Below are 23970 nucleotides of genomic sequence, written 5' to 3' on the forward strand. Positions count from 1 at the left end.
TATATTTCAAATAAACTGATATTCAACTGATATTCATAAATTGATATTCAAAAAAAACCCACCTAAAATAAGCCGTGCTACTTCAAAACTGTTACATGTGTTGATGGTTCAGTTTAAAATTCATGTCTCTAATGTCTCTGTACTTTGGTTTCTTCTTCTAACAGAAGCACATGTCCTACTATTATCAGATATCGTTTCTCTTTCAAATTTCAATTTTTCTGACACATAATGCAATTAATATCACCCATACCAACTGGTGGTCTTACCACAGAATTCTCAAATCCATTTGTACTGTAAATATGCCATCAAAATGGAAATTGTGTATTTTGAAATCAATATATATAGTTTATTTCATATTATTTTGAAATTCTTTCCTTATTCATTTCTAAATGTTTATGTAATTTGTTCTGTGTCCCTAATTAGTTTTAAGTTGCATTAGGTTAGAGATTCTTTTGGTTTCTTTATAACTACTCAGATTATTCGATATTCTCAGCACACAGGGTACTCAGAGTTGGGAGACCATTTTATTACCAGCAGAGACAGGCCCACAGAAGGTCCTTCTTAAAAATGTAACCAATTGCAACTAACTGGATGTTAAATGCAGTATGATCTAATGTAAGAGCTCTCACTGGCAAGGCTAGGATAACAAAATAACCTTAAAACTTCCAGAAGTATAGGTATTGCTTATTTTTGTAAATAACTTTCTGTTCCTTGGAGAAACAATGCTACATACAGGCAGTAGGATGTTTCTACTGAGGCACCTGATGCAATGCTTTGTTGGCTTGATATGGTCTTATCTGTCCCAAGTCAGTGAGATATTCTACTTACAGTTCTCATAGCTCAAAACTAAGATGCTGACAACCATGTCAACATCTAATCAGAAGGCACATAGAAGCAAACTATAGATTCTAAAACATTTTGCCACTTTCTGAGATAACCTATGCTTCTTTTCTTCATATTTTTGTTTCATTGTAAGTGTGGGGTTAGAATTTTTTTAATCTGACTGAATCTGGGTATTAACCAACAGGTTATTTGTATGTATCATGCACACACTTCCACACGATGACTTTAAAACGACATCAGTGTGCTGGAAAAGCCATAGATATGTGACTAAGATTTTTGTATCCTTCATATTTTCCATGAACTTTTGGATACATTGGTTGTGTGAAGTTATTCTGTAAAATGGGTTTCAAAGAATTAGTCTCTAGAGAAGTGTTTAAGCAACTCAAAGTTACCTTCTTTAAAAGAGTACCCAGGAAACATTCAGTAGGGAGATGCCTAAATAACTTTGACTGAGTCAAAAAGTAAAAAGTAACAAATCCCATAAATGTACCCACCACTGTCTTTGCTACCTCTTTCACACTTCAAGGAGTGTCTGTCCTCTAGTTTTAGTGTTTGGGGACTGACGAATTTTCCCCTCAGCTAATCCATTCTCTTTCATGATGTTTATATACCTTTAAAAGTAAATCTGTTGACTTCTACCTTTCTATACTGGAACAGCAAAGGGTAGCTCCTGCCCCAAACCTTCCCAGGCTCCCTCACTGGAAACACTCTCTCTTGAAGCTACAGACCACTTTGCAGCCTCTCTGACAGCAGGAACCACAGTTCATTTATGCAGATGCTTCTCTCTCCCTGAGAGCAGGGTTCCTGTGTAAATCAGCGCTACATATCTAACACCTCAACTGCAGCACAGCGGGGGGCTCAACACATGCTGGCTGACAGGAGCCTGCTGTATTTCTCTTCACCTTGCTAGCCATGACCCTGTATCAGTTCTCTCCCTTTCCTGAGATGCACAAATGATAGTGATTTTGTGGTGTTCTGAGTGGAAATATTCCATGGTTTTGAACAAGGGTGAGATAATATTTTTAGCTTTATTTCTGATATTGCTCTTTGACATTTGTTGACTATTTTTCAAATTTCAGAAGTATAACCTTTAGGTGAAAAGTCCACAGTGACTTAATGAACCCTTTCCTGAACTTCACTAATGGCTCAGAGCTTAGACAACATTTTTCTAATTGCGTTACCCAGCTTCAACACTTACACTGTGCCTTTGGGCAAGTCACCTAACCTTTCAGTTTCATCACGTATAAAGCAAAGATGATAACAGAACCTATACTTCCTAGGGTTGAGGAGTGCTTAGTTTACCGAGTGTCAATAAAGGTTAGCTACCTTCCTTTAAGTTAACATCCCATAATTATCTCAGTTTTGATAGGGAAGGATTTTCCTGTTCCTTTTTTTTTTTTTTTTTTTTTTTTTCCTGGCCGTGCCACGCAGCTTGTGGGATCTTAGTTCCCCGACCAGGGATTGAACTCAGGCCACAGCAGTGAAAGCGCTATGGCCGAGTCCTAACCGCTGGGCCTCCAGGGAATTCCCAGGAAAGGACTTTCTTGTGAAGTCTTTTCAAAGGCTCATTTAAAATGCAATAAATCATGTCTACTGATTTACAAATATATATACCCCTTCAAAGAATGTTTTAGTCAGCTTTAGTTTTAATGATCTAATTTTTTTCATAAAGTCCAAAGATTAAATTCTTTGGGATTCACAGCTTAAAAGTACTAAATCCTATGTTACAAATATACAATTGTAAGTTCCTGACAGTTATGCCTGAATCATAAGGATCCATAAATTTTGATTGTTATAATTAACATACACAGAGTAAGCTACTTCACAAAACTGACATGGTGTGATGTCTTAAACGGTTTAAATAAAACAATGCTACAGACGTGTAGGCTACTTACAGTCTCTTCATCTTCTGGACCCCCCCTCTCCCTCACCTATACATTTGAGTATTTAAGTGGAAACAGACAGAATCCTTTCTTACCTCTCCATCAGCCACAGCAGAATAATTCACTTGGGCAACAGTGACTGTGGTTGGCAATTCTGAAGCATCAGCCAATGTGGCTACTGTTGCCCCTGTACCAACCTAAAGAAAAAATATGGAAAGTGATGTGTCAGTGGATGGATCCTTCAACCTCTCCTTTACTCAGAAGTTAAGATTCAGATAATCCCAAATTCAGCAGAGGTAATGACTAATATGCCTTGTAATATGAAATGAATTACTAAAATCACATCTCAGACACTAACATGAGTTTCAGAGTTTTACTTCAACCATATAAGTCACTATGAGAAGCCATCATGTTTCATCATTGGTGCCCAGTGTCAGTCAACCAACTTTCTACTCTCTCCCCAATCTGAATTTTAGACGCTCCCTCTATCTACCAACAAATTACGTTTCACCTCAGAAGTGGTAATTCAGAAGGAATATTTCCTGGCCACTGAGAGAGTGAAATGGTAAAAAAAAAAAAGAAGCCATTTTTACAGTGCTTTGATTTGGAAATGTCTAGAAATGCTATCTATAGCTTTGTATTTAGCAAAATGCAAACAATTTAAAATATTATTCAAAAAATAGAGTTCAGGTAGGAAGATCTTGGGGAGCTGTATAAAATTAATACAAGAATTTATATAAAGACAACTTTCTTGGGCTTTCCTGGTGGTGCAGTGGTTAAGAATCCGCCTGCCAATGCAGGGGACACAGGTTTGAGACCTGGTCTGGGAAGATCCCATATGCCACAGAGCAACTAAGTCCGTGTGCCACAACTACTGAGCCTGAGCTCTAGAGCCCACAAGCCACAACTACTGAGCCCACGTGCCACAACTACTGAGCCTGTGCTCTAGAGCATGCGAGCCACAATTACTGAGCTCACGTGCCACAACTACTGAAGCCCGTGCGCCTAGAGCCCATGCTCCGCAACAAGAGAAGCCACCACAATGAGAAGCCCACGCACCACAACAAAGAGTAGCCCCCACTCGCTGCAACTACAGAAAGCCAGCACACAGCAATGAAGACCCAACGCAGCCAAAAATAAATAAATTAAAAAAAAAAAAAAAAAAAAAAAAAAGACAACTTTCTCCAGTCTGAGGTGAGGTAGGTGCCCACTGATCTGCCTCAGAAATCACAATCTGGTAACCAGAAGGTTTACTCACCTGGATAAGCGAGACAGTGCCATCAGGGTTACTAAAGGTCTGGACTACAGTCTGTGATGGTACAAGATGGGCTATACTGTGTGTGGTTGTGGCCTGTGTTTGTGTTTGCTGATCTTCAAAAGCATACAAAAGGTCCTCCCGCCCATGCTGTTTATAACAGTTTTTAACTATGGTCCGTAGTGCCTGGGTCCATGAAACCTGTCATCAAAAGACCAGAAAAGCACATTAAGTCACAAAGAATGTTGGTTATTCAGTTCTACTGTGGAATAAGCAGCTGCTTATTTATCAAACCAAACCAAACTTGCATGGAGTAACTCTCTCAGGATTATTTCCCACGGACCGATTTGGACATAAAGAAATTCAGCACCAAGTACCAACAATTTCACACTGGTTTCCTTCCTGATCAAAGTCGGGTTTAACTTTTGGGTTTTCCTGAGGCCAACTGTTAAACTTCTCACAGAAGAAGGTTACTCTTTCGTCAAGAATTTTATTTAAGATTTTAAAAAATATTTATTTATTTATTTGGTTGTGCCGGGTCTGCTGTTGCGGCATGCGGGATCTTCGTTGCAGCATGTGGGATCTTCAGTTGTGGCATGTGGGCTCTTAGTTGCAGCATGAGGGACCTAGTTCCCTGACCAGGGATCGAACCCGGGCCCCTTGCATTGGGAGTGTGGAGTCTTAACCACTGGACCACCAGGGAAGTCCCTTTATTTGAGATCCTCAGTAGATTTTTAAAGCTAACTGAAAAAAATGAATATGCAGAACAAGTAAGGGAGGACACCTGGTTTAGTCTTTCTTCTTTTTTAAAATAAGTTTCATTATCAGCAGACTTCACTAACTTCACATCTCTCTATATTTATATTTTCAACAGTGATGCTTGCTAATCAGAAATAAGGACATTTCAAGTCTTCAAAGTGATTAATACCTTTTACTTCAAGTTTCGTTAGTTTTTCCAAGCACCTTATAAAATTAAAACTGCTCCAAAAGGCAACTATGTAGAGAGAAGTGTAAATTCACAGAGCCATCCCAAGTCTTTACAGTGATGGAGTGATGAATGGGAAAGGCTATAAATCAGAGAATATCAAACCTCTTTTGGGGGATAGGTTTGACTATTACACAAATGTTTTTAGACTTTATAGCATAAGAAGTAGAATAACAAAAATGAGGTGGTTGATTCAGAATGGAAAAGCAATAGGAAACTCAGGCCAGAGGAACCCTCACCCTCTGCTTTTGCTCTTCTGTGCGGACATCGCTCCGAACGTTTGCCCATGGGATATCTTCAGGCCACCAGATGGGCTTGCAGCTTTCTTTACCCCAGCCTGGTTTTCCCCGACCTGTGGAGTACTTCAGCATCTCTGGAATAAACGCCCGAAGCTGGGCCTGGAAAACAAGAGTGTGGTCATCAGTAGTCATGAAAGACGTCTGGGATGTGTTTGTGCCTCCCAACAAATTCTAAGATTATAAAAGAGAGCCTTCCTGGAGGGTTATGGAGAGCCCCAAAATGTGACTGTGAGAACCGTCTGTTTCTCATAGGTCACTATAGCTCCATGGGTGATGGAGAATTACACATATGTCGGTAAAGTACATCTTAAGCTGTATTTCATACACTTGCTCCTATAAGATCAAGAATATCTGCCCCCATGTTTGATTTCCGCCCCCTAAGGTACTATTGATGCTATAGCTTATTTCCCTTCTAGAACGTCCATGCATTTATGGTGTCAAGGTCAACATGCCTTCAACATGTTGTTCTGGAGGTAGTAATCAGAACAATTAGATGAGAGAAACAAGAGGTGACGAACAGATAAAATCACCACTATTTGTAAATGGTATGACTGTGTATCTGGAAATCCCCAGAGAATAAAATGAAAAAACTACTATAAACAGTGAGAGTTTGGTAACATGATTGGTCACAAAATATATGAAAATAAATGGGCTTTACTTAATAAAAAGGGAAAATAACCCTAAAACTCTTCTAAAAAGTTTCTAGTAAGATAGTCCAATGTCTATGAGTCTGACATATAGATATACGTAATGAAGCATGTGTTGATCTTAATGAATTTCATTCAAATTTATTTTACAAATCAAATCCAGACCAGGCAGATGTTAAACCACAGGAACAACTACCTTTCTTTATCTCCTGGCATGGTAACCACGCTGTGTGTGTATACTGGGGGAGAAGGGGAGCCTACTTTGTGAATATTCTCAATTGCTGACAATGATTTTTGGCAAGAGAAGCAGTTTATCAAGTTATAATCTTCCTCCTCAGACCTACTGCTTTCCTTTGAACCTGGTGGTCTATAGTATACCAGAGATAAGCAGCATCCTTCATCTAAGAACACACTCATAGTGCCTCTTAAGACCAAAAGGAGAGGACATTTTTAGCATGAGTCACACGCAAGGACACGGGCTTGTAGCCGTAAAACAGAGAAAGAAAAAAAATAGAAATGGCAATACTTAAGTATTAATGAGATAATGAGTACAGCAAAACTTGTATTAAAGAGCCTATTTAAATATCAAGTGTTCTCATTTAAATACTATTTTACCAGAAGATGACGGAAATTAGTACATAACAGGGGAGCATGAAACCAAATCAGTAATGTTTACCTAATAAAGATAGTTCTTGCTGACTGTACTTACGTCGTTAATTCTTGCCCCAAGCCTGCCATTTCACCTCCTTCTAAGTACCCCCCATCTCCCAGACAGTCCCCTGCCTGCAGGATAGGGTATTATACACTCCGTTATATATTTGGCTCTGTGGCATCAAGCAGCAGGCTAACAGAAATGTATCCATTTGCAAACCCAGGCTATCAGCTGGCTCATGAGGTCACTTCTTCAGTTATTTTAAGAAAGTGCATCTCAAAGTCATTTTTCCCTTTATCCTGGCTTCTTGGGAGTGTCTTTTTCTAGCCTCAGTTATATAGAGAAGGAAAAGGCTTAGTCCTCACACACAATATTTATATTTCTTCATATAAAGAAATAATAGCTTTCTCAGATGCATAAACAAAATAAACTCATACCACAGACTTTTATAAGTCTTCCTCTTTCTTTTAATCCCATTACCACTCTCCAAAAGGAGAGTTCTTTATATCCACGCCCAGCAGAGTGAGGAGATAATGAAATAAGAAGGCCAAATAACTCTAAATTAACAAAAAATGAAAGTTTTTAAAAGATGTTTTATGTGCTAGAATTTCTGGATGGGAAATGTTTCAAAGCCCCAGAAAGAAGACAGTAGAGGCTAATATGAGAGGCAGGAGAAACGGAAGCAGCACAAAGGAAAGGTTACTTCCACAGGCAAAAACCTCATTAAGTTAAAAAAATGGGCCCAGAGTGAAATTAATAAGTTCTAATTCAGAGTCAGATCTTAGCTCTTTAAAGTACTAACTATCAACTGTACAAAATTTGCCCCTACATCAAACAAGAGGCAAAAAGCACTTTCTACTACAAAAGTTAACTTTTCAAGACTGCACAGTTTAGAGATGAAGGACAATCTTTGCTTTTAAGTGCAAAGATAATGTGACTTCACTGAAAGAAGCAATTTTCCACCAGACTATTTTCATACTGTCCCGAATAACTAGTGCTAATAAAGGGATATTAATAAGGGTAAATGAGCTGTCCAGTATAGAAAGAGTTAAATGATTCCTTTCCAGAATTCAGCACTGTGCTCTCATTACCAGTTGGATTAATTACTGGTCCTGGAGAGTTTTGGAAACCCAAGCTACTCAATGCGCTTGTTAAGGAAGGTTTGTCTTTAATCCGCAGGGGAGACAATCAACAGGATCAGCAAAGGTAAAGCCTATCCTCTCCGGCTATCCTTTAATTGGGCTGCAACAAGCTTTCCCAGCCTCTCATTCTAATTTAGGGCTCTAGATGGGCTTCAAGTGCCTGGCGTGGGTCAGTAAGCCCACCTCAAACCAGCAGAGAGTAGAAAATACCACTCCTTCCAGGGCACATTCAGCAAAGAAAAAAGATATTAAATTCATGCCAGTGGCAATCAATAGTAAAGATTATGTGGAAATCACAGATGGTTTAAAAAAAAGATTTTCTAAAACTGAAAGTTTTAATCTGGCCAAAATGAAACAATATTTCTTACTATGCTAGAAATTTTCCACTTGTAAATTTTGTTACTTTGCTGTCCAACAATGCTTTATCCTTATATATTCCCAAGTACCCTTCTCCTCCCATTTCCTCTCTCTTTGCTCTGCATGTACCCGAGATGAGGAATTTTGAGGCTCCAGATGTCCATTTAGGTTCAGTAACCAAGAAACGGCCTTTCAAAGCAAAATGTTTGCCAACTCCATATCTACTGAAGAGATCAGAGAATATGTAACAGATTTAAAGAGAAGGTAGCTAAAATCAAACCACATTGAAAGGTGATGTTTTCTATACCCTACAGGAAAACAGCAATGTAGCAGGGAAGGAAAAGTGAAGAATTTTCGGACTGTGGCTTCATAACTGTAATTTAAAATTATGAACTTCCAGGTTGACAGTCCCAATCATACTCAAATGGATATTTAAAGGGCATTAGAAAATAAAAGCAAAATGATTTTTTTGCTCACTTTTGGTAATTATTTGTACCACTGACCTCTGTTCATAGAGATAATGAAAGTGGCTTTCCTTACTAGAAACACCAATCCTATATCCCCATGTTCGGTAGTAGTGCTAGCAGAAACACTGGTTTCTCTTAATCGCATTTTCCCATAAAACACATTCCCATAGAAACATGGGAAGAACAAGTTTGGAAGGAAAGATAAAATTAGAGAATTCAAGAGACAGCCAATGAAGACACTCCTCTCTCAAGCCAACACTTCTGCTTCTCTATCTCCATACCCCATCTACCCATTACACTGTCTCCCTCCCATTAATCAAAATGCTCTTAAAATTTCCACCTTCTCTTTGAAGGAGTCTCAGATTAGTCAGTTTCTGCTACTTATCCTAGTTGTACTCTTCTGTATAAAAATTTAAATAACACAGATGAAGTCAAAGCTCTCTTTTGATCTACCCTTCCCCAATCTAGTCACCTGTCCAGAGGCATCAATTTGATGAACATCCTTTCGTACAGGCCAAATTCTATGTATTTACATAAATACATGCTGGAAAGGCAGTTTTATGTGATGAAAGAAAACACACGTATTCACATATTTTAGTATAACTTTTTCTACTCAGCATTTTGCCATAGAGATCTTCTCACGGTAGTACAACTAGAATAATCTCATTTTTAAAGAAACAGTTGCTTAGTATCCACAGTACAGATTTTTCCATTTTATTTAACCATTCTCCTATTGGTAAACTTTTAGGTTGTTTACAGTGCTTGTACATGCTTCTTTGAACACACCTGTGAGTATTTCTGTAGCAGAAAAGTGGAATTGCTGGTTAAAGTGTATATGCATTTTAACATTTTAATAGATACTGCCTAACTGTCCTCCTAAAAGACTTTGTCAATCCTATTCCCACCAATGGTACAGAACAATACCCATTATTTCAAAACCTCCCTTCACACGTTAAAAAAAAAAAAAAAAGCTTTAAATCTTTAATTTGTTTTCATGTTTTTCCTTCATTTTGCTTCCAAAAGGAAATGAGAGCATAGCTCTGTCACCTGTATATTGTCCACAGCCTCTAGGCTGGGGCAGGTCCTGACCCCTGCCTGCTGGCTGCCTCGAGGCCACAGGGTGCCTGGGGGTTCACGTGCAGCCCCAGGGGTCGCCTTCACATTTTTTAATTACCCTGCTTTCTTATTTTGGCTCATCGGATGTTAGGGAAATGATTTAATTTTCATTACTAGTGAGGCTGAGACTCTTTTTATGTTTACTATTTTTCCTTTTTACAACTGTTCGTAATGCTTTGCTTATTTTTCTAATTTTCTTATTAATTTGAAAGAAATATTAATCTGTTCTAGATATTCTGTCATATAATATGCAACTACTTTTCCCTAATCTAGTTCTGTCCTGAATATGGAATTTATATGCGTGCTCCCTGCTCTTGGTATTCCTGAATATACCCCTCAATTATTTTACTCTCAAAATATGCTGCGTTCTATTATATTCCCTTAATCTCATCCTGCTTACCTAAAATTTACAAAATGTGGAATGGCATCATATACATCAACATTTTTTGATCATTTCTGACAGTAAGAAAAGCCTACTCTGCACATAGATTCTGACACAACAGTAGGAGAAACAGCTGGGAACTGTGATCTACAACAGTGGTTCTCAAAGTTGGCTGCACACTGGAATTGCCCGGGGAGTTTAAACACTGCAGAAGCCTATATCTCATCCCCAAAGATTCTGACTTAATTGGTCTGGAGTGTGGCCTGGGCACTAGGATTTTAAGTTCCCCAGGTGGTTCTACTGCGCAGCCAGTTTAAGGACCACTGAACTAATTTAAATACTTTTTATCCAGCCCTTCTTCTTTAAAAAAAATTTTTTTAATTGTAGTAAAATATACATAACATGAAATTTACCCTTTTACAATGTACAATTCAGTGGCACTAAGTACATTCACAATGTTGTACAACCATCAACACTATTTCCAGAATGAATATTCATCATCAAACAAAAACTCTGTACCTATTAAACAATAATTCCCCATTTCTACTTCCCCCAACCGCTGGTAACATCTATTCTACTTTGTCTTTATGAATTTGCTCATTCTAGATACCTCATGTAAGTGGAATCACAAAATATTTGTCCCTTGTGTTTGGTATATTTCACTTAGCATAATTTTCTACTCTTTAGGTAGAAGAGGCCAGATCTATGCTTTTTCAAAACAAAACAATACTCAAAAAACCTAAACTGATAACTGATGAATGTTTTCTAAGTAAAACATGTCAATGCCTGTGAATAATTTCTTTCAAAGAAACAGTCGCTGTGTTGAGTGCTTCTGAAGGTTTCCCCTGAAAACTTGTAAAGAATTTCTATCCTGTTGCATCATCACTCCAAGGGAATATTAAAGCAACGAAGATTGCCCCAGTGAGAGTAACAGGAGGGCAATAAGTTCAAGGGAGGAGAGGAAAGGGAGAGGGGGAAAAGGAGTGGATTTTAACCAGTAATACCGGACTGGTCTTTCCAGAGATATTTTTTCTATAATTATATTCTTTGCCTGGATCTCTTCTAACACAAAGTCCAAAAAGATTAACAACCTCCCAAGAACAAGAGACTCCCATAGGACTCAAATGTGGTAAAGAACATAACTGATTTTCCACTAGCAAAATCATAATTATTGCTTAAAGACTCTATAAGAAACAATTCAAGTCCTTTAACTCAAAATGTAGTCTGTCGTAGAGAATGGACTTGAGGACATGGGGAGGGGGAAGGGTAAGCTGGGACGAAGTGAGAGAGCGGCATGGACTTATATACACTACCACATGTAAAATAGATAGCTAGTGGGAAGCAGTCGCATGGCACAGGGAGATCAGCTCAGTGCTCTGTAACCACCTAGAGGGGTGGGATAGGGAGGGTGGGAGGGAGACGCAAGAGGGAGGAGATATGGGGATATATGTATATGTACAGCTGATTCACTTTGTTATAAAGCAGAAACTAACACACCATTGTAAAGTAATTATACTCCAATAGAGAGGTTAAAAAAAAAACAAAAAAGTGTAGTCTGTGAGTCGGCAGCATTGGCATCACCTAGAAGTTAGAAGGCAGAATCTCAGGTCCCACTCCAGTCCTACTGATTCACAATCTGCATTTAAACAAACAAGACTCTCAGGTGATTCCTATGCATATTGAAGTTTGAGAAGCACAATTTAGCCCATCCTCTGGTCTCTGGTCTGAAGTATCCAAGAAAATTTTGCTGACCTGGCTTTCAAAATCTCTGAAAAAGATGACTTCATTATTTCATTGTAAATGCGATTGCAGAATCTATACCATATTAATGATTTCTTCTCCTAAGCCTTTTCTCAACCTCCTTCAATTCTTACACAAAAGAGGCAGACAGAAATGGGATAAGTTCTAGCCACTAGCCACTATTCTTAAAGGTGCCTAGAAATTCAAGTTTTCATTTTTTCACTAAAAATACTGCAGAGCTATGTGTTTTTTACCACATACACCAAAAAAGACTTTCTCAGAATCAAGATATATTTATAATAGTAAAAACAGAAGCTTTTCAGGTAAACATTTTATTTACTCGTATAGAATTGCACTTTTATCAAAACCAAAAACCAACAAGCAAAACACAACAAACACCACAACTACAGAGCTGCTTCCTGAAAGAATCAGGACATTCAGCTCACACAGAATTTAAGATACTATGTTATATGTAACTTCAACCTGTTGCAAAAGACAATTTTGACAGTTGCTGGAGCAAGTCAAGAAATTCTTTTACAACAGTAACTGTCCGGTGTAGATTACCAGAGATACTCAGTCTGAGCGATGATGGCAGTATAGTTTCATTGAAAAAAAGAGGGAGAGAGAGTAATGGGGGCAGGAGGAGAGAGAGAGGCAGAAGAAAGCACTGCCAATATGGACTCCACCCTAAGTTCTATTTGTTTGTCACTAGCTTGCTTCATAGGTTGCTTCCTCTCTTTGTGCCTCAGTTTTTTAATACATTATGACCTGTATTGGCCACTTCACTGCTGAGCAAAAAAAAAAAAAAATCTAGGTTCATTAACTTTCTCTAAGTGAAAAATGGGTGAGAAATGGTATGTTCAGATTATTCAAAAGTTAATATAGGTAACGTATATAACTAGTATTAATAATTAGTAATAATACCTTTGTGTGATTCCTTAGTTTTCAAAGTACTTTCCAATATAACATCTCATTTTTTCTTCCTCCAACTCCATAAGGTAGGAGGGCAGGTATTATTCTCACTTTCATAAGATGAAACTGAGAACCAAGGCTACTATGTAGTAGAACAGGGATTTAAAGACTAGATCTTCCAGCTAACTTCCTAATTTGTAAAGAATTAAAATAATGGGACACATAACTTTAGAACAATATTGAATATAATTTATTCTCTTTGGATGATTCACAACTCATCTTAGGACTGTATATGGAATTATACTTGTAAATTAGGGTCATCAATAGAAACATTAGCTATCTCCATAGCATTCAGTGCAGGTAAGATGATTAACAGAGCTGTCTGGTTAACCCAAAGTCCATCTCTATTCCAGGGCACTTTTATAATTCTGGAATTTTATCACTTCAAGGAAGTCATGAATTATCCATATGGTTTCAACTCTAGAATTGGTGTCCACTTAAACGTACGTTGTCCTTTATGGCTACAGACCATATCTGAGCTCTTCTTCCTTGACTATAATAGAAATTACACACACACACACACACACACTCTCTCTCTCTCTCTCTCACATTGGAGAGCAAGGTTTAAATGAGATACTCCTGTAAAGAACTTAGTGTTGTGCCTTCCAATACACAGTAGCTACAGAAGAGAAAAATAAGAGAGAGAGAGAAAAGAGTTGACATCTTCACTGGAACATTAAAAAATCATTGGACAAAACAAAGCATTGGACAAAAAGCAAAACAAAAGTTTTGCTTTTTGGAACTTTCTGCAATATTTTCCCCCCAATATTTTTAATCCGAGGCTAGTTGAATCCACAGATGCAGAGCCCACGGATACGGAGGGCCAACTGCATTTAGAATACAGATATTATCTGGTGCCAGGCAGCTGTACTGGACAGCAGTGAAGAACAGAACTAAGCCCTTACTCTCAATTCTAGCTGAAGAGACAGACCACACAGAAGTATAAATGTTAATAAGATAATTTCAGGTAGTGGTAAGTGTTACAAAGACAATAAAATAGGGGATGTATTAGGCTGTAACTTGGTGGTGAGGAGAAAGCTTCATTAGATGGGATAATCAAGAAAGGCTTGTCTCAGGAGGTGATATCTGAGTTAGACTTTGAATAAGATAAGGTCAATCATGCAATGAGTTGGGAAAACAATGTTTCAGGCAGAGGAAATAGAAAAAGTAAAAGAAAGAGCTTGGAGTGTTTGACAGGAAGAAAGAGGGTGAGTGTGGCCAGAGCACAGTGACTGAGGGGAAGAATGAGAAATGAGGTTGAAAGAGGCCAGGTTAATATAGGGTCTCAGAGGCCATGGCAGAGTCTAATTTGATTCTAGGAATAGTGGAAAGCCATTAAAGGGCTTAAACAAGAGGGTGATATTACCTGATTTAAGTTTTTAAAAAAATCTCTGGTGGCTCTGTAGAGCGTGGACTGCAGTAGAAAGGAGATCAATAGAACTGATCAATGTAAACAGTCCATGCATGAGATGCTAAAGGCTTGGGCAAGGGTGGTGATGGGAACTGAGAAGAATGGTCAGATTCAGAATACATTTCAGACATGAAATGACATGACTTGCTAATGAATTAGATGAGGTTTGTGGGGGAGTGAGGGCAAAACCAAGGATACTCCTATGCTGGGACTTGAGCAACCAGATGGACCGTGGTGCCATCAGCTGATATGAGGAATACTAGGGGAGGAACACATTTGGAGTGGAGAGTGGGGGCAGTCAAAGGTTCTGTTTCAGGCATGTTAGGTACTGGAGATCTAACAGTGGTATAAGCCGGGGTACAGATAGCATACGGATGGGATATAAAGCTCACAGGACAGGATGAGATTACTTGGAGAAAAACCACAGATAGAGCCCTGGGACTTGCCAATATTGATCAGGTGAGAAGAGGAAGAGGAGCCAGCACAGAGCTGAGAGGGAGTGCCCGGTGAGGCAGGAGGGTATTCAGGAGAGGGTGGGGTACAGAAACCAAGAGAAGAAAGTATTTTTAGAAAGAAGGAATAATCAACTATGTTAAATGCTGCTGGAAGTCTGAACAAGATAAGGAAAGAAAACTCACAACTGAATTTAAAGCTAGAAGTATTAATAAAGAAATAAGGTAGAAAGATGTTATAAAAAAGGCATTTGATCTCGATCAAGCTATCACTTTTAAAGCTAAAAAACTTATAAGGGACAGTCTCAGCAAAATCCCTGAGGTATGTTGATTCATCAGGCTGAGTATATTTTGACTTCCCCTCTCAAAGGGAGAGGAGGAAAGCAATGACTCAGGAGGGTGTCCTTCTGAGTTTTCCATTCTTATTCCCTGGAGCAGTGAGCCTTCCTTGGCAATAGTGTGGTGGTATTCAGAAGTTATATGGAAAGAGGAGCAGCTCAGCCCAAAAGAGACTGAAAGTTTACTTGTCCCCCTGATTGTGATTCATCAAAGTCCTGACAGTCTCCTGTCCAAACCAACTCCAGCTAAAAGTTTCTTTATCTAACCCAAGGGCCCAAGTGAAAGGAAAAAACTGCCAACAGAAGTAGAAGACCACATCCACGCCCTTGGCTGGAGCATTCTCCTGGCACTACATTTTCTTTCCCAAGGCTGCTACTGTTTCACTAACCGACTCCAGCCTGTGTCTCACTCTGGTGGTATATCACTGAGGACAAAACTAAAAAAAGTGATCTGAGGCCCGCCCACACCTGTGCCACCTCACTCCCTGCCCCTTACCTGAGTCATTTTGTCCACAGAGACTGGAATTCCATCGATGGTGAGAGGCGGCAGCTCTGAGTTAACCTCCTGTGGCGCAGGGGCGTGCTCTGCCAGGGCAGACTCCAGGTCTTCCAGGATCATGCTCTTGTACTTACGGACCTGCAGGGAATTAAGGGCAGAAGTAAACAAGATGCCCAACAACCAGGGAGGGTTGGTGCCAAGCAACCAGAGAGTGGGTGGGGCGGGCCTCCCTCAGCCATTGCAGAGCCCTAAGAACAAACATGTCCACAGCTAGCAGATAAAAATACCCGCTGGCCCCAAAGACATCACATTGTACAGAATTAAATGAAAAGATGATGAAATTACAGGTAACAATTGTAGAAAGAAGCCAGAGGAAAAATCTTTTACAGAAATACCGCTCCTCAGTTAAAATCACCTTTTCTCCGTAAATGCTGGCCCCAACACCTGTTCCAGATCTAACAGGAATGGCATTCATTATTCTGCATTTCCCAGGCCATTTGATAAAACCTAGCTGTGGCAGTTAATTACCAAAATCATTTTCAAGATCACTGAGGACTTATGTCCCTGAAACTCTAAGAAACTTATTTGAAACTTTCCTATGCCGTTACTTTCCTACAAAGCTAGACTGCCAAGCAAACAGGAGATTCAAGTGTACAAGAGGCTGCACTGAAAGGCATCAGAGAAAAAAACTAGCTGGGTGTCATAGGTGTCACTATCAGTAAGGCCCAGGGCCAGAGAGAGCACCACAGGTCAAGTCCTCCTCCTTTCTGGTACTCCCTGGTGACAGAGGTGAACTTCAAACCCATGATGCGTCTGTGTAACTCTGACAAGCCCAGGTCTGAAGCAGATGCTGTTACTCTGACTCCATTCCTTCCACTGCCAGTGAAAGGTCTCTCAAAACCCAGAACTTAACAGCAGCACATTGCACAGGTACACATTCTTCTATCATGAGCAGAAATGGCAGAGAGACACTGGATCCTACCACCACCAATAATGGGTTCATTCACTTACAAGAATACACAAGGGGGATGAGGATACCTTTGGGGATAACAAAGAAGCCATGGAATTATAGAAATGTGACAAGATGGGATAGAAAATTAACTTGCTTTCAGGGCTCAGGCCATTATCTTAGAAAAAAAGGGTAAGAGAAAATGAGGTTTACCCAGAAGTTATGACAATGTTTGAGTCCTGGGTTTTCTGCTAAGTGGACTGAACTCCAATCACCACACGCTTCCTTATAAATATCTCACTATGAAGATTAAAAGAGAAAGATTCCCATACTCAACCTCAAGCATATGGAAAAGTAAAAATTATTGTTGGCTACGATGTACAACTTTTACAGAGTTTTCCAAATAGATCAACAATAAAAGTGATGAAAGAAAAATAGTGCAAACATGTAGAATCATTATTATCTCTAGAGATTCAGTTTTATCCTGGTTTCCAATAAAAGAGAAAGTTTCAAAAATTACTGCTGATATATTTATTGTAACTAAACAGCTGTGTTGTCATGGCATCTTTAAGGGTACATATTTTCTGATTGCTAGGTTTCTATATCCTAAGTCGAGTTTTTACACTACCAACTCACAGAAAAACCGAGTAAGCCTAGTCTATGGTCTTTGAGCTTTAATGTATCGGGTTAAATCATTATATTAGTATGTACTCCCATAGTAGGAGGGAATGAAAATAATATAAGGGTAAATTTCATTGTGCAGAAACACCTGGCATTCAAAAACAAAAAATCATTAGATTATTACTATTATTACATTATTAGCTAGTTTGAAACAATTTCAGCCATTTGTATGGGTCAGCAGAATTCTAGGAATTCAGATCCAGGCATTTTGCTAAACTTACCCGTGCTATATAATTCCTTTAAAAAATCTTGATTTAAAAAAAAAAAAAAAGAAGCTGGTAAAGCATCCCTCAGAGTAATTTACAACTTCAGGTGTGAACACAGTATTTCTAAGTCTGCTTAGTAAAGTTAACTAACTTGCCCAGAATTAAAAAGCTAGGGCTTCAATTCTACCTGATCTATCAATCCTGAGATGAACCCCACCACCACCACATTTATCATTCCTCTGAAATTGGAATACATGTTAAAATTGCTGTAGACCAGGTGTTATGGGGCATAGCAGTCACTGACTGCACATATGTGAACATGGCTGTTATCCCTGGAGGCATGACTGTAACCCCTGGCCTTTAAGATCAACAAACCATTTAGCACCATTTCAGAAAGGAATGTGAGTCTTGGCTGTTGTCTGATAACTTCCCCAGTGATCCTTCTGGTAAGACCAAAAAGCACCAGCATCAAACTTGTTGCAGCTTGGAAAAAGTCTCAGAGACAACAGTAGAGCTCTTTTTAAAGAAATGAAGCACCACCCATGCTCTTGATGGCACAGGGGACAATATTACATGAAACCACACATACAATGATGACTCTGAAACAAGAAGTAATCCAGAAGAATTGGACTGTGTGAAAAAGTTTTAGGAATAGCTAAAAAAAAATTTAGAAATAGGAAATTTATTTCACTTACATTTTCCTTTTTATGTATTTACAAAAGCAGTATGATTAAAATCTGTATCTAAGTAAGCCTGAAAGAACTCTTTCAATAAGTATAAAATAAAAATTCTAAGTGATAATAAGCATTGTGTCAGAGTTTGTCATTTTTTCTTTTTTTGGTGCTACATAAATAATGGTGCATCTTATAATTGATGGTATCAGAGATATGATGAAATACAGGTTTGTTTGTTTTCCAACTTCCACCTTCTATTCCAAAAACCACAGCTAAAGCCTTTGTCACTTCACACCAATATGTCGCTGTCAACTAACTTGTTTCACAATTAAAGTTAAAAACCACTTAAAAACAAAATCAGCTGGCCTGCCTACCAATCTCTCCTCCCCCAATTCATCCTCTATACTGCTGCCATTTAAAATTTCTGAAACACTGATAAATTATAATCAAATACCATTTACTGAACACTTGCTATGTGTCATGCACTGCATACATTATTCAATTAATTCTCACATAATTCTATAAAGAAACTACCATTATACCCATTTTGCAGATAAGAAAATTCAGGCTTAAGTAACTTCCCCAAATTATATAGCTAGTATATAGGAATACAGCAGAAAATCAAACTAATTTTTACGTAGCTTCAAAGCCTATATGTTCAGCCACTTCACTATCATTTATCTTTTTTCTCAAAAATACTCCTACAGTTCCCCACTTCTTATAGGATGAAGTCCAAACTTCTCAGTCTTGCATTTCAACTGTTCTGATCATTCCCTACTTTCCCAATACTCTCCACCAGGGCCACCACGTACAGCTGTGCATGCCCAGCTCTGAGAACTATGTGAACAGCATCCTCCTGAGTTCCCAGCGCAAAACCCAGAGTCCTACTGGGCAGCTTTGCTCACCATCCTCCCTCTTTAGCTGGCCATCCTCCTCACTAACTTCTGCATCTAGCAAGTTCTTTTGTCTCTGGGTCTTTAATTCTGCTTCCTATCCAAATATTATCCACCTTTCAAGGCCCAACTCAACTTCCACTTTCTCTGAGAAAACTTCCCAAGTGTTCTTGCCATAATTATCTTACTCCTTTAAACTTCTACAGATTCAAATAATCATGTGTCACTTACATGTTATTTCCAGGCTACACTGTACACAACTAGTGTTATGAAATCACTGAGCACAGGAACCAGGCCTTTTGTTTATTTTAAAAATATATATTATGAAACATTTCACATATTCAGACATGTACAGATAATACATTAACAAACATCCTCATAATTAACAGAGATGAGAGCGTTTAGGGTGTTTACAGGAGCCATTAGAGTTCTGGGCACAGAACACGCTTGTTGAGGATTTAGGAATTGGCTGCTACAACCGTAAGGTCAATGGGCCTTTAGTGAGGTTGCAAAAACAGTCCCAGACAAGATATAATTATTTTGCATACTCCAAGCTTTTCTGGATAAAAGAGTAATCTTCAGGAAGGTCTCAAAAAAGATTTTTAATATTTTTTTACCTATGAGCCCCTCTGAGATTAAAAATACATTGTCATCTGAGGTATATAACAAAGAGATGCTCAAGTGCAAAGCTGCCTTCAGACCTGTGATCCTGAAGCATGCCTGGCACACAGCCAGGCCACACGCTGTGGCCCATGAAATCTGTTGGCTTCATTCTGTTCTCTCTTCAGTCCCAATGTCAGCCTCTTCCCTCTCCTGCCTCAGTCCAGATCTCAAGTTTTCCCCTTGCCCCCTGGATCCCTACTTTGAACCTTGAAACCTCAAAGGAGTTAGATGGATGGAATCCTTATCTCGTACTTTGTATTAACAGTGTTAGTTATTTGTTGAATAAGTTAATAAACAAACAATAGGGCTTTTCCTTTACTACTTTTTAAATATGCTTCCACATTTCATGTAACTTGAAGCCATTTTTTAAAAACCTATCTAAATAAGTGAATGACTTAAAACAAGAAATCATGAGAGTATTGGAAAGGTGGAATTAAACAAAGGCAGAAGGATGACTTCAAAGAAGCTGGTGATAACCCCAGAGCTACCTCTTGCTTCTGTGACTGTGACTAATATCTGTACCTTAGAACTGGTTAGTCATACCCAGAGCAACCCCATCTAAATGCTATGGATTATTGACTCTGAGGAAAGAGCTCCACCTTCAGAAACTCCCATGGTTCTTCTGAAAAAAGATGGAAATTCTCTCTGTCCCTCAATAAAATTTTTCTAGGCCTATTCTACAAAGCTCATAAAAGTATGTGATAAGGCAGTAAGCCACCAAGACAATGTCCTTAGGGCACAGCAACTTTAAAATCTACCATTTGCCAATGCCTTTCATGCCAGTTCTCTGTAAACATTACATATAGGGGAATGATAATAAACTTTAATTAATTTCTACTGCTCCCCAGTGAGGTTGGTATTATCCTTATTTCACACATGAGGACACTAAGCCACATATAGGAAAAATCAATGTGGGAAACCACTCAAGAAATCAAAGCCTAAACAGAGTTTTCACAAAAGGGAAGTTTTTAGCTACATATGCCCACTCTAGTTAACATCAACCCATGGGCAGGATTGAATTAGCCTGTCTAAATGTTGATAACTCTATGTTTTACTATGGGAGCCACACCTTCATTCACTAAGAATTATACTCAAAAAGACCAAAACATTCAATGGAATTATTCTGGAGGTCTTTTAACTTGCTTTGTTTTAAAGAGCAGAGGCTTAAAAAGACAAAAGTTTTAAACTGCAGAGGACATTAGATCTGAAGGTAGTAGATCCCAAGCAGCTTAGAGAAATCTTAAGTTTCTAGGTTAAGGAACTCTCATTCTCCATCATAGTCAAAGGCCCTTTCTGAGAGTTTGCCTAATTTTAAGTTATTTCACTACCCCCATGTTACATATATAGACACGGCATATGTAATCTCTGAACCAGTAGCTTCTCCATCCAAAAAATATTTATTATTCATTTGTATGCTAGGCACTGTGCTAAGGAAAGGGCTGGGGACAAAATGGTAAGCAAAGTTATCAGTCACAGTGCCCCACTGTTGTATATATTCCAATCTAGTGGAGAAGACAAACACAAAAATAATCACAAAAATAAATGTGTAATTACAAACTGGGACAAGTACTATAAAAGATGACACAATCTAACTTAATAGATCTTTACTTCTCAAGATCTCAATTTTGATCCAATGCAGGATCAGAATTTAGAAACCAAATCTGCATTCTGAATTTCTGAGTGCTGCCAAACGTTTAGGATGCTTCATTCATTCAACAAATATCATTGAGCAACTGTTCATGGCAGGCACAGTGCTTGCACTGGGAGCACAATGGAGAATAAAGTAGATCCAGTCCCTGCCACCTTAAGAGCTCACAATCTAGCTGGGGACAGACATTAATCAAATAATCACACAAATCGGTAAATAATAAAGCATCTATAATAAGTGCTCAGAGGCGCTGTGAGAGTCTTGGATAGAACAAGGGGCTTTAATCTGCACAGGGAGGTCAGAAAGGCTTCACAGAGGAAGTGTCAACTGAGATGAGTTCTTAAATATGAGTCAAAGTTTAATAAGGTGAAGAAGGAGGTAAGAGAGGGCAAATCAGAGGGAAGAGCATACACAACAGCTTTGTGGAGGGATGAAGCAAGGGAGTGAACAAAGACTGTGGCTGGAGTAGAGAGAGAAGCTGGGGAATGGGGCAAGATGAGGCTAGAGACAGGTGGGAGTCAAGCAGAGGGCTCCTGCCACCGAAAAGGGAACTGGATGGACACCAAGATTGGTAGCTCGGGTCGTGGCAATGGAAACAGAGAAAGTGGGCCAATTTCAGAGATATTTAGGAAGTGAATGGAGAACAAAGTAATAGATGGGGTGTGGGGTGGAGAAGAGGAGAGGGAGGTGCCAAAATGGCTCTAGGTTTCTGCCTTGAGTAACTGGATGAGGAGGACAGATATTGTAAACAGACATTAATTTCTTTGGTTGGGGAGGAGAAGACTTTAGTTTTGCTGAACTTGAGATGCTATTAAAATATCCAGGAGGAGATTTTTCTCTTTCCTATTCTCTTTCAGTCAATCTTTTGAAAGTATTTTTGATAATGTCTGTTTTGTGTTATTTGCATCTTCAATATACACGGAAATGACTTTCTCCTTTAAAAACTACATACAAACATATGCACATATAGATGAAGTTTCTCTCTCTTACTTCCTACTCTCTTTCACCTCATCACTTACTCACCCCCAAGGTTCTCTGGCCTCTTCTCTTGGTTCTGCAGGTCTGACCAGGAGGAGTGAAAGGGAAAGCGACCTTTGCTGTTCAGTGGCACCAGAATAATGACCGTTATACTGCCTCTTTCCCTCCCCAGAAAGAAGCTAGCAGTAGCTATAGTGGGTGCTTGCTTATAGCAACCATGCTGACCTTTCACAGAACTGGGAAGAACTGGAAGGTATATTTGTCCCCCTTTAGAGGAGTGGGGGAAAGACTAAGAAAATGAGATTAAATTTGAAACTCCATATTCAATATCCTAGACAAACCTATGGGAGATGTTGGGCCCTGGCTCTACTATTCAGAAATTGGGGAATCTTGGGCAAATCACTTAACCTCTCTGAGCTAGTATTCTCATCTGCAAAATAAATACCTACATCTCAGGGTTCCTGTCAGGACTACTGAGAATATAAATCTGCTCTACTATACAAATGTTAGTTACCACAATCCTCTGCACTCAGCAATCTCATAAACATGTAGAAAATGCAGATTTACTTTTAAAGTAGGATCAAATTCTGTATGGTTCTATTAACCTGTTTTCTTCACTTAATAATTCATTATCAGCATCTGAAAATATTAGAAAGATCTATGTCATCGTGCTTAATGGCAGTGTAGCAGCCCTATCTATGGATGAGCCATCGATTTATCTGACCAACCCCTTACCTTTGAACTTTTAGGTTATTCTCAATTTTAAAAAAAATACTATAAATAGTACAGTGACTGATATCTTTGCTCATTTAATCAATTATTTTCTTAGGAGAAAATTTCAAAAGGAAGCTGGATTAAAAAGTGTACACTGGGGGCACTTTTTATCCCAGTTGCCAAAATGCCCTCCAGAAAATTACACCAATTTACATTGCCTGTTTGATATGCCAACACTGCAAGTTATATATCTTTTTCCTGTTTGCCAACATGAGCCATGTAAAATGACTTTTTGTTTTAATTCCCATTTCTTTGAAAATTTCTGTGGTTGTTAAACATTTGTAGTTTCTCCTTTTATTTATGTTCTTTTGTCTTTGGGTATTTTAAAAAATATAATTTTTAAATGAAAAAATTTAAATATACAGAAAGGTGGAAAGAACAGTAAAATAAATGTCTGTACATCCACCACTTAGATTCAATAGTTGTACATTTTGGCATAATTACTTTATCTGCCATCTATACACACACACATTTTTTGGGCTAACCACTTAAAGTATAGACTTTGCAACACTTTTTAAAAATATATATATATATATATTTATCTATCTATCTATCTATCTATCTATTTGCGCCAGATCTTAGTTGAGGCATGCGGGATCTAGTTCCCTGACCAGGGATTGAACCCGGGCCCCGTGCATTGGGAGCTCAGAGTTCTTTAACCACTGGACCATCAGGGAAGTCCCAATACTTCTTAATATTTCAACATGCATCTTGGAAAAATAAGGGCATTCTCATACACAACTACAATACAATTATCACAACCTGCAAAAATAACATACTTCCTTAATATCATCTTCTAATATCTAACCCATATTCAAACATATCTTTGGATCTTTTTATTCATTAATCTGTTCATATTTTTATTGATTTTTGAGAGCTCTTTATATACTAAGAATGTTAATCATTAGTTCACTTCTTACTGTGTGACCCTGGACAAAATACTTAAGCTCTTAAACCTTCAATTTCTACATCTGTAAAGCACAGATAATAACAGATATATATATACATCATAGGATTGCTGTAATGATTAAGTAAAAATCATAAAGTGCTTAGCAGAAACAGGC

At 38.5% G+C, this 23970-nt stretch overlaps 1 protein-coding gene across 10 annotated transcripts in view; it reads right to left on the reverse strand.

Moving 5' to 3' along the window:
* Positions 1–23970, reverse strand: part of NRF1 (nuclear respiratory factor 1) — a 133827-nt gene that overhangs the window by 47364 nt on the left and 62493 nt on the right. For 9 of the 10 annotated variants that reach the window (XR_002645668.2, XM_022581250.2, XM_022581235.2 and 6 more), the window contains exons 5-8: positions 15438–15578; positions 5206–5364; positions 3985–4182; positions 2822–2923 (exon numbers count right to left, since the gene is read on the reverse strand). Coding sequence is in view for 9 of the 10 variants with exons in the window: in XM_022581250.2 (XP_022436958.1) it covers positions 2822–2923; positions 3985–4182; positions 5206–5364; positions 15438–15578 (600 nt within the window). In the remaining variant the exon portion in view is untranslated. The remainder of the gene's footprint in view (positions 1–2821; positions 2924–3984; positions 4183–5205; positions 5365–15437; positions 15579–23970) is intronic. The other variant, XM_089917405.1, reaches the window with a different exon arrangement.

Source organism: Delphinapterus leucas, chromosome 9 (genome assembly GCF_059928025.1).
Source record: "Delphinapterus leucas isolate spDelLeu-1000000601 "Yukka" chromosome 9, BTC_Dleu_Yukka2, whole genome shotgun sequence".
In the NCBI taxonomy this organism is placed as follows: domain Eukaryota; kingdom Metazoa; phylum Chordata; class Mammalia; order Artiodactyla; family Monodontidae; genus Delphinapterus; species Delphinapterus leucas.